The 12165-nt window shown below is 35.1% G+C and overlaps 1 protein-coding gene across 7 annotated transcripts in view; it reads right to left on the bottom strand.

Annotated features, from left to right (window-relative positions):
* RPGRIP1L (RPGRIP1 like) overlaps window positions 1-12165 on the bottom strand; it is a 58614-nt gene that overhangs the window by 44733 nt on the left and 1716 nt on the right. For all 7 annotated transcript variants that reach the window (XM_042821515.1, XM_042821517.1, XM_042821513.1 and 4 more), the window contains exons 2-6: window positions 9972-10060; window positions 9061-9199; window positions 5301-5599; window positions 3764-3863; window positions 2870-3013 (exon numbers count right to left, since the gene is read on the bottom strand). In XM_042821515.1, the coding sequence (XP_042677449.1) occupies window positions 2870-3013; window positions 3764-3863; window positions 5301-5599; window positions 9061-9199; window positions 9972-10032 (743 nt within the window). In that variant the 5' untranslated portion in view covers window positions 10033-10060. The remainder of the gene's footprint in view (window positions 1-2869; window positions 3014-3763; window positions 3864-5300; window positions 5600-9060; window positions 9200-9971; window positions 10061-12165) is intronic.

Below are 12165 nucleotides of genomic sequence, written 5' to 3'. Positions count from 1 at the left end.
GACCTTCCTTTGGTGAAGCCGTGCTGGCTGTCTCGGATCACATGCTCATTCTTTATGTGATCGAGCATGTTGTCCAGGAGGATCCGTTCCATGATCTTCCCAGGCACGGACAACCACGACTACACCAAAGAGCAAGACAGGACTCCCAAGAAGAGAAGTAAACAAAAGAACAGCAATATGCAGTACCCTTTTATTTTACAACACTTGGGAAGTAACAAAATCATATACTGACATACATTATTGTTCTTTCCCTTACCTCTTGTCCCTTAAAGGAAGTGAAAGATAAAGAGAGAAAAAACAATGACCTTTTAGTAACACCTTTACGTTGTGTAACTGAAAGCATAGTTGTAGAAAACAAAAGCAATGGTATCAATAGCTGGAAGCATACATACATACATTATGAAGGTTATTTTGATGCCAGTATAAAAGTCTGTATTTGTTTGTCTAGCTGATAGAGCTAACCCCAAATGACAAAAACATCATGATCTTTAGGAAAATAGGTTCAGCATGAGAAATCTGATATGGAAACACTAATTAAAGTTGTTTTGATATTTGATACGATTTAGAAGAGCCCTATACATGCTGCAGTCTCTCGAAACAATACAAATACAATGAGGCTAACATGTTCCACATTTTAGTCCTGGTCTGCAATGTTATAATTCAAACACTGAAGTCAGCAGTACATCATCAAATATGATGTTTCCTGTCTAGAAATCCCAAAGTGTAGCAAGTGCAACTCCAGAACAACCTTGCAGAAAAAAGAAAAAAAAAAAAGTCAAAGGAATAAAAAACCTGACAAATAAGCTTCCTTATTTTTACAAAAGAAGCGGCAGAAGTAGTCAAAAACCTAGAAAACACGAACAGATATAAATGCCAAATACCTGTTTTACTGGTGCATTCCAGAGATGGTTTTTAAAATGATTTGTGGAAATTAGCATGAGAATCCAAGGTACTGAAGCTCGCTGCTCACAAACTGTGATTATTGAGACTGAAAGTTTTAACTAACACACTGTATGTCACAGACAACAAAACATGAGATTATAATGCTTTCTGGCCACTTTTAATTTGGAAACACTCAAGCTAAATGCAATTGAAGTTTGTACTTAAGAAACGGTTTAGTCTAACAATCCACAAGTTAGTGTTCTAATTCAAGTTCCTTGAGTTAGAATTAAGCCAGAATTCATTTTTCTGAAACAACCCCCAAACAGTCACTAATGAAATACTGAAATAAACACTGGCTGCAGATGCGTTACAATGATCAACCAAGGTGGATGCTGTGTAACAGCTAAATTCACACAATCATACAGAATTGTAGGGATTGGAAGAGACCTCTGGGAATCATTAAGACCAATGCCCTTGCTAAAGCAGGTTCCCTACAGTATATATTGCAGTGTATTGTTATGTCATTCTTGTGTTGTTATATAGAAATTGTAGTCAAGAAAGCTGAGTGAGCAAAGATAGCTTTAAAATATTAATGGGCTTCCTTCACTTACAGGACTGGGAATAACAAGCATCTTTCTCCCTTATTGCTGATAAATCCATGAGTATCAACTGTAGCTGCTTTACTACATTAAAAAAATCCTTCAGTTATTCAAATCACAACAATTTCATAATCAGCTAGGAGAATAAAGAATGCTTTCCTAAAGTTTGGAAGTTACATACAGGAAAACTGGAGAAAGCATCTTTCTTTTAGCATCTCACAGTTTCTAAACAATTATAACAAATTAACTCCCCTGTGTCTGGGGAGTTAATTAGATGACAGCCAAGTGTATTCTAAGAAGATACAAGGAAAAGTTGCCAACTGTAGAAAAACTGAAAGACATATGCTATAAAAGCAAAATAAGAGGACCTTACCAGTTACCTGAATTTCCAGTTTTTCCTCATAGCACTATTTAAAAATTTGTGTTGATGCAAAGAAGATTAGACATTTTTTGTCATTCTTGTGTTTATTTGAGTGAAACCATTAATGCAGCCTGTTCTTAGTAACACGGGATTTTCAAGAATGAAAGCTAATGAAAACCTAAAGATAATTTCTACAGGTACCTACAATTACACATAAACCTGCTGAGAACAGTAGCTATGATTCACTCAGTGCAAACAATAAGACTTGAAAAACATGGGAATTAATAGCTTTCCATTAACTATTCTAGCAGTGAAATTATGAGGGACACACCCTTCTAGTTATTAATACACATCTTTCAGCTTTCTTAGTGTCTTCAGCCAGACAAAGTAACTCTTAAGAACTTAACATATCTGTTATCAAGTTTGGTTTAGGTGACATTACTGAAGCACAAAAGAATGCACACATATAATAACATGATCCCCTAGGAAGGCAAAAGTAACTATATGTCTCCCCCCCATCCAAGTAAAACTTCCATTGACATCTCATGAGGAAGGAACAGAACAGGACCCTATTTGATCCTTAACACAAAAGTACCAGGTTGAATTTGAAACAGTAGGCAAATATATCTAAAGTTACACAATTCTGCACAAATTGTTGTAAAACTGGAAGAAGAAAGAGTGAAAGAAGAGATCAAATTCACAAACACTTTACTGTGAGACATTTCACAAGAATGTTTATCTGAGTTTGTATTGAAGAACTGACAGATGAACAAAGTTTAATGATCTCAACTTCAGTGGAATCTGACTCAGCTGGAAATCAATTCTCCAAAATGTTATTTGTTTGCTTAAAAGAAAAATCAAGCAAAAAACAATCATCACAAAGCATTATCATAACTTTCTCCTAACTTAGAACTATCCACAGTCATTTGGTACAATATGATATAACTTAGTTTCATCAAAGAAAAAGAAATGAATAGAACACATACTCTAATGTTCAGATCATGGAGACTTTCATTTTTCACAGTACCTTTGTTTTGCTGCCTCTTGCTCTTTCACATGTAGGGCAGATTCTTCGATTTCTTTTTCTCTCTTTCTCAGCTGACTCCCAAGTAGCTCTTTAAGATGCTCCAGTTCCTCAATGCGCTCCCTTTGGGAATTGATCACAGTTTCCCTGCCAGAACAAGTATACTGCGTTCCAAAATCAGGTAAGCATTTAATAAAATAAATACATACTTCTCTGTACTCTAAAGCTTTTGAAGCATAAGCTACAGTTCTTCTTTCCCTGATATGCCAATTGTAGACATAAAAAGTATCACATAGTTTTCTGGTCACACTCTTGCACTTGGCTGCTCCACCCTAAAGTTAGAGCAACTAAGGGTTTTTTTTTCCCAACTGTGTGAATTGAAATATCTGAAAGAAATGCTACCTGAATGTTTTTGACATTTTAACACTTTTTTTTCCCCATTAGAGTTTACACAATAAGAGAAAAACTGCTGTGAACACCTAGATTCCTGGCAGTCTTAAACAGCTCTTGTTTTCTTAGTACTCAAAGTGATTAGTATAGGATAAGGAGTTGCTTCTAGGCCCTTCTATAAAGCTACTAAAGATTTTTTCATACAGCATACTAGTATATATAAAAATATCTTTAAAATAAAATCTATCTGCTCAAATAGGGCTAAACCACAGAGACTATGCTAACATCAGTGCAACTCAAACATCAGTAAATTCCATTCTATCAATGGCATGTAGCTCCATGGGTTTTAGGGATAAGAACATCAAGGTGATAAAAACAATTTTTGTTAGCACTGAAGTTAAACAATTTCATTTTCTTTTAGCTTTGGAAAAGAGTAATTTTTTCTTCAAGAAAACCATAATTTCTAAGAGTTACAATGACAGAAATGAAACAATATGAATAACATACAAATCTCTTATTTTAGCTCTTGCATCCTCAAGCAGACTCTGGCCACATCGTTGGGGAACAGTTTGGGGTGGTCTCACTTCTAAACACTGCACTCCCATTCCTAATAAGAAAGAAATTTTTGTGATGTCAAATGAAAAAGCATTTTGCAGATAAATATAATGCCTACAGTAGGAACACTTAAAACATCTCTATAGATGCCATTAAAAGCATTTTCTTGTGAAATTCACATAGAGAGATAATTAGGGTACCTGCAATCGTAGCTATCAAAAAATCTGAACTACAGGCAACACAGTATACACTGGTAAAGAGAGATGTTAAAATAGGTCTTGAAATATTTTTCTTCGGAAGTTTAATTTGAAAGACAGAACTGAGATGGTATTTTTAAAGAACAACAATTGAAAATGGACTTGTAATCACTTGAGTTGGATCTGTTCTTATGCCAAGAGAAATCCTCACAACATAACCAATCAACACTTGCTCTTCAATCCTCAAAGCAAGTAACCCATCTTTCCCTGCTAGCATTGGGCCTCAGTAAATTTATCATGTTTCAACTCTATCTTTGTATTATTTAGAGGAGGAAAAAAAAAAAAAAGAATATTAAGTGTAAAAATTTTCAACTATATTATTGTATATTCCATATACTCAAATTCAGAGCGGTAGAGCTCATTGCTTTTCATTAACTTTCTAAAAACATGATTATTGTTTGCAGTTTGGGCTTGTTGAATAATCAAGATAACCAAAATAAAGACCAGTGGCAAGAAAAGCACAACACAAGTGGCCATCAGCAAAATTCATAGTCTGGGGAAGTTCAAGAGACAATTCTGCTAACTTGGAAGCTCCAAATCCAGACTAATAAATTTGCCTTTTATTAATATTAAAAAAAAAATAGCTCTCAGTACAACTCCTGCAAATATTCTTATAGAAACAGAAAAGTTGTGAAGTGTAATTTCCAACCATAGTTACCAGAAGTAAGTAACTGAGAACGAGGCTACCATAGCAAGTAAGTCTTGAAAGTAAAAAGCATCATTAATGATGGCTGCACTGTGGTATTTGCTTTCAGAAGTCCATGCATGTAATAGATTTTTTTTTTCCCCAAAGTCTAGAGAGTTGTGCACACATGTATAGAGAGATGAGAACAAACATTGAAATTAAAAGCCAAATAATGTGCAAACAAACTACAGACGTAAAACTTTGTTATGAGAATGCTAAACATTCTCATATAATACTTTTATAAGACATTTAGAGATATTATAGGAAAGTCTCTCAATTTTAACTATTAGGAAACATGTTTGATAACTACTTTATTTTCAAATCTGTACTTTTGTTTCACCCCTACTACTGTGGATTCTCAAAATAAGGACTTAAAACACAAGTTATCATGATTGCTATAAATATATGAAAAGGGGGAAAACAGTGATATTTCTGCCTGCAGGTACAAATGTACACTGATATTCAGAAAAAGACATACTCTTCTTCAGCTAAGCAATAATTGGCGTTACATGTATAAAATACTACGCTCAGTATACATGAATTTTACCTTTCTTTGTGTGTTCCAGTGTGCCAGCAGCACCACTTGCTTTTTTGAGTCCAGTGTTAACGAGAGACTGAGCATATTTGTATTGAACAGGCCTATGGCTTTGAACATGGACCTGCTGTTTGTTTGAAATGAGTTTGCTGCGGAGGATCTCATTTTGTTTCTCCAGATCACGAACTTTCCCCTGCAACTGCTCAATCGTTTCTTCCAGCTCCACAGTACGACCCAGCCGCTTGGGGCTGCCACCAATCTGCTCATTCCTTTTTTTGTCTTTAACAAGCCGTATTAACCTGGTGGCCATTCTGGGGAAAATAATAAAAAAGATGAAAAAGAATGTGAAAAGTCAGCATAAAAAGCATTCTGTTGAAAAGAACATAATCACTGTGAAGATTTCAGCATAGAACCTGAATAATAAATTTCAGGTTTTGATATAACTATTACTGCCTGTGAAGAACTCTTTGAAGATAATTGAAACCACTGTGCAGCAATCTGCTTTATAGCACTGACAAATAACAGTTTCCTAAGGCTTATCATTTAAGGTTAGTAAAGGGAGGACACATATTTACTCCATATGCTCCTTAAATGCAATTTTTAACGCATGACCTTATATAGGAACCTCTGCATGCTGTTAAGTAAAGTTACAGATTTGGGATGTGGTGGGCCAAACTATAAAAGCTGCAATTCCACAAGACATTCAAATATTGAAAGAATGCTAGTAATATGCAACATTCCAAAGATTGATCATTTATAGCATTTTAGGATTTACATACACACTTCAGTTCTTAAACCATTAAAATGCATAGGTGGAAATACTTAAGAAAGTACTCAGAAAAAAGACTAAATATTTGATGTTACCATACTCAATTTTACATTCAGTAAATATTACCAATGTGCTTCAGAGAACGAACAGTTGGCTGAAGAATATAAGTAGATACAGAGGGCATGGTTTTTATTTGTCTTTAAAAGGATACAAATTTTGCTTTTGGCATCTTAAGAGTTGCACCTTTGATTTCCTTTAGTTTTGACAAACATTGGTAAGCCAGAACAAAAGGCAGAGGGGGCACGTGGAGGTGATATAATATACAAGAACAGAAAACATACCCAACAGTGAATGGAAAAAACTTGGCATATAAAGAAAGAAAAGGTGGCTTTGATGAGAAAGACAAGTTCAAGACTTTACAGAATTGGTCACACATCTTCAACCAGTCTCTAGTTTACAGGGAATTTTATTTTTGCAGGCTCAGAAAGAAAATTGAAAATAAGGACACACTTCATTTATTTGAAGAGGCTTGTTTTATTTTGGTATACTTGTGGACAGGAGCTTCTATTTAAAAGAACAAAAGCGAAACATAAAAAACCTGTAATAACTTTAGGAAGTCACAGAACATTACCTGCCTGTAAACAGGCTTTTTGGTTTGTTTTTGTTTGTTTGGTTGGTTTTTTTTTTTTTTTTTTTCCCCCCCAACTCTACTCTCTACTGCAAATTCATTCCAAGCTTCTAGATACATGAGAGATGCTGGGAGAGAAATTCAGCTTAAGGAATTGATTCCTCTCTGGTGATCAAGACAAAAACAATATTGAGAATTTCTGGACTCTTTGTGCCTTAAATTATTAGTTCAGACATTCCAATCTGGACATTCTGTCCAATTTTACCCATGCAGATGAGTGCAGTTGGTAAACCATTTAACAAAAACACTGGACATGCCGTTTGGAATGAGCAAACAAATCAGTCGCTCCACCATGTTGTATTTTATAGTAGCCTGATTAAAAAGATGGAAGTTAAGCTAGTTTATTTGATCTTGACTCAGAGACTACTGAAATCAATTGGAAAGAACCTTTCAGACATTAAAAAGGTATAAAATAATAAAATAGTCTAAAACAATAAAATAAAGGAAGCGGCAGTACCTCCAGATGCTCCTTCAGGAATTCATTAACTTCAGACCAGAAGATATCTTAGATTTAGTAAATATTATCTCAATAACAGCACAGCATGAACACAGCACAGCACCACAGAGTTCTGCTGAACATAGACTGAGATTGCTTGTACAGCATTAAATTTTAGCAAATCAACTGGAAGTTGCTTGTCTATGTTTGTGTACAATGGTATCACAGATGTGATGCTACCCAGGGCTTCAGCAAAGGTATCTCTTATGCTGAAGAAAGGATTGCCAACCATATTTGTAAAAGAGCTTTGAGGTTAGCAAAATGATAAAGGTCAAATGTTACTCAGCTTCTAGGAAGACAGAGAAGGACAAAAAACAAGGAGTGGAATGTTTCTGCAAGGATCATTTTGATTCTGAGGTAAAAGTGCTGATGAATAATTAGGCTTCCATAGCCTCTTCTTCAGAATATCCATCGTATGTACAAAGATAGCACTACGTACTCAAAGTACCAGCTGCAAATTGGCAAATAGAGGCACAACTTTACAACTTCCTAGATGGAGCTATAAATACTGCCAACCAGGAAAGCATCCCATATACACACAGACAATCAGAGATTAAAACAAAAATAAAGTGCACTAAGTGATTTTTTTTTTTTTTTTTTAATTTTTTTTTTTTTTTTTGCAAAGGTACTGATCTTACGAATCAGTATAAATTTTTTTACACTACGATTGGTGTATAACTGGAGGCTCCAATTGTGATTTCTGGATAGCTCACTGATCATAGTGTACAGCTCTCCTTGTTTCCATCTGCTAAGAACAAGTTAAAAATGAAGTCTTTTGTTCCATATTATCCTAGTCAATAATTTCTTCATTGAGAACTGAATGACATAGACCTCGCTTCAGAATGCATCTCAATTCTCATCTCTCCAAAAAACAGCCAGAATTTTCTTCTCAGTCCATAAAGACAAGGTAGTAGTAATTCATATACCAATTTCTCTATGAACATCTCACTTGTGAACAAGATTAAGCAACTTTGCTAAGAAAACAAGTGTATGGAGAGAAAACGTTGATGCTTCCATATTATTTGTTCAAAGCATCTGTTGGAGATGTATAGAAAAACCCTTTACGGTTGTAACAACAAAAACATTACTGAGACATCAGCTAAAAGTGTAAGAGACACTTTTGTACTTACGTTTAGTGCTCAGACCACAGCTAACTATACTAAGGAAGCAGTGAAACTGATTTCTGGATTTCTTTAATTGAAAAGTACATCATCAAAACAATCCAAACTTTACACCTACGTTTATTTCTTTAATTGTCATAACACAAATTAACAACACTGAAGCAATACAAACAATACACAAGAACATCTGCTTTTTTTTTTTTGCAAGTTCATGTCTGCTTTTAAAACAAGAGAGCTACTTCCCTTTTCTTCTTCTAATAGAAATCTCATATCCTCCTAAATTCTGATTGATCTTTACCATCATTCATGTCCACCCTGTCTTTCTTCAGTACCTGTTGACAATGTTAAAGGTGAACTCTTCTTTTGACTAAACCCTCTTCAATCCTCAAGCATGTCTATAAGACCTGATAGGTTGGCACAACAACATTATTTCCAGATGTTTCATTTGAACCAGTACAATTTCCATTAATTAGGAGAAAATAGGTTCACAATGCAAGGACTGCAGAATGCACCACATGAAGATTCCATTGGGCAGAAGGGAATATCAAGCTTTCAGAGATCACTTTAAAGAGTGTTCTGAGAAAAATCAGCACAACTGTAAGTTTGTTGTTGACAATTAATACCTGAAGTAGCAAAACAGTTACTCTGAACTGAAATAAAACCAAAACTAAAAAAAAAAAAAAAAAAAAAGCTCATACCTTTTAATTGTTTCCTCTTGCTTATTTGCATGCCGCTTAAGCAAGATGTTTTCATCACGTAAACAAAGATATTTATCTTCCAGCTCCTTCTGACTGAATTGTGTCACAGCTCGCCGAGCTTTAACATTGCGTGCAGGTGCTGAAAATTCAACCCAAACCAACATACATTAAGATTACTTTCAATACCTGTAATGCACTTCAACAACACTTAATCCAGTCTCTCACTTTGAAATATTGAAGTTTTGAAGTTCCTGAGTAATTCCATTTTTTGCATTTGTATGAGTTTTTTTTTTTCCACATTTATTTGTATATTAATTACTTTTTTCTCACCTCTGACAGATTAAAAAAGTAATTAAAATGATATAGCAAACCAGTTATCTATTGAACAACAAAAAGGAAATTGTCTAGCAAATAACATGATACTGTCAAAGACAGTAAAATGTAAGATGACCCTGTCCAGCCCTTTCTAATATATTTCAAAGTAAACATATTGTTACAAAACTTGAAAAGATTAACTCATAATTCTGTAAATTCACTCAGATAAAAGACTGAATCCAGTAATTCCATTCTAATAGCAACCTAGTAGCATGTCAGAATTACTTCCTACTTTGGTTCCCATTTTGTTTAATGGGTCTGGCCTTGTTCTCAATTCAGCAAAAAAGCCTTCTTTTTTCCCAGGAAGGATGAAGAATATGCAGTTTGTAACATCTTGCAGCAGTGCCTCTCTTATAACAAGTAACATGAACAAAGAATGGGTCATTGTATCTTTTACCTTTCAGAATTTAATCCAGATTTGCAATGTTATTTGAACTCAATTTTCTGAGCGTGAATGTCAGAAACATTTTCAGAAAGAACCTAAAGAAGCCACGGATCAAAGTCTGTAACAGTAATACATAGCAGCTGGTACAAACCTACTAATCCTCCACTTCTAGGTGGAGTTGAACCCATGTCTCTCACAGGCAGGTCTCCCATGGTTCCAGCTACAGCAGACACGCCTTATCTGTGAACAACAAAATTCAAATAAAATTCTTTTCCATCCGTAACTTAAGCTGTGAGACTACAATTACTTTATCTAAAAGTAATGACAATGTTCTCTTAGTCTTCTTTCAATCATTGTCATCGTAGAAATTACTTTCTAAGACAGAGATTCTCCTATGAACAATTCTCATAAATCTGAACATATTTCTTTCTCCAGGCAACAGAAAACTTAGCTACACGACAAAGTGAGACTAGGGAAGTATTAATGTGAGAAAGCACTACATTCGTTTCAGAGTAATGTATGAAGATAGACGTTAACAACTACTGCTTCTTCTTTTCCAGTACATGCAACTAGATGATGACCATAAAGTCAATTCAGGCAGAAACTGCATTAAAAAGGAAGAAAAAAAAATACACTGCCCTTTGTACAATCTTCCCTCCCCTCCCCCCCTGCTGTTACACACCAATATAAACAGCCAATATAAATCCATATTAAATTTAAAAAGCACTGGGAAACTAACAGTGATGCTAGGAAAAATCAGCATCAGAAGACCTAAGTGACACAGTACAATCCACAGACATTCCAGGGAGTGTCTGCTAACCAAAACTGATGCTAGAGATACACTTCTCTTCAGCCAGTGAAGTCTTCTATCACAAATAACTCTCCTCGTGACTTGTCCAGAAGGAAAAAAAAAAGGATTAACCTAAATGCAGTTTCCAACAAAACTATAAAGCACAAGTTACATTGACCAAAGTAATTAAAGATTTCAAATACTACCAGTGCAAATAAATAACATTATCTAATATCACGTAAGCATTCCTGATAAACTCCTACGTTATTTCAGCCTGACAAGAAGCCATACTGTCCTGTTCCTCACAAAAATTCAACTCCTTACACCACAGTAAGTTTTTTAACTCAACTCTGCTTCCAATCTTCTGATTATTTTGTTAAAATTTTCGACAAAGGATTATTTCCATCTTTCACTACTTACAACATACTGATCACATTTTTCTTATGTTTGGATAGTGGTATAAAAGCCCAAAGTGATCTGCGATTGCAAATGAGCCCAATTTTATTTGCAGTTTCATTGCTGCTGGGCACAGAAATAACGCTTCATGATATTGAGGCCCGCATCACGCTGACATTTTAACCAACAGAACAATTCTAATGACATGAACTGTCAAGTAGCTCCTCAATAATCTTAGCTTCCATCAAACTTCTTTGTTATGTGTCAACTCAGTGCTATATGTAGTCATCGACTTTTCTCAATCTAGCTTTCCTACTGAGGACATTATTAGGTGTCACTGCCAACATTATTACAGAAACCTTCAACTCCAGATGATCAGTCCACATTTGCCTCATGATGGCACCAAGGAGAGGATGCAGTCCTCACACCTCTCTCCACGATGCGATTGCCTTGGTCACAGTAACTGATTTTTTCATTTTTTGTGGTTTCACAGAGGTCAAGAACTCAAACACTTTACAACCACCACTCCACAATGTTTGTGGTCTATTAAATCAAGCTTCAAAAACTTCAGCACAGTAACAGTCAAGGGGGAAAATGCTGATTTTGCACTATTTGTCTCCTGCAGAAAAAACCAACCAAACAAAAAACACCCAACTTTGCTACAGTAATACTACAGGAATCTACCTGCTATTTTCAGTATGAATGAAATCCACTCACTGACAACAAAGAAACCAAATGAGCAAACAATAGCAACAACTAACCAACAACCAAACACACACGTGTTCGTTGCATAAGTACACAAAACTGTGTCAGCAGCAATCCATTACCAGATGCAACAAAAACACAGAAATAGTCAAATTGTAAACAAATATAGCAGGACTGTGCATGAAAGCCGGTTTTATTAGCAAGACAACGTGACTAGCAAACAAATGGCAAAATAGAGCTGTTATAAATCTAAATTCCAGTGACCTCAGGTAATATTCTCAATATTCTCATGAAAAGTTAGTTCTTTCATTATGAAGAGACAGAAACAAAACATTCAGCTTTCTCCTGTGTCCAAACGCAAGTGAAAAACTTCAACCTTTTTAATAAAAGTATATTTTAGATACACATAGTTTAAACTTGTAACCTGGTTTTAGGCAAAATAGACATAGCATCT

Source organism: Centrocercus urophasianus, unplaced genomic scaffold (genome assembly GCF_019232065.1).
Source record: "Centrocercus urophasianus isolate 14NV4802_14NV808 unplaced genomic scaffold, USGS_Curo_1.0 seq_2, whole genome shotgun sequence".
NCBI lineage: Eukaryota > Metazoa > Chordata > Aves > Galliformes > Phasianidae > Centrocercus > Centrocercus urophasianus.
The sequence above is the reverse complement of the archived record's forward strand: the minus strand, read 5'-3'. Positions and strand labels throughout refer to the sequence as shown.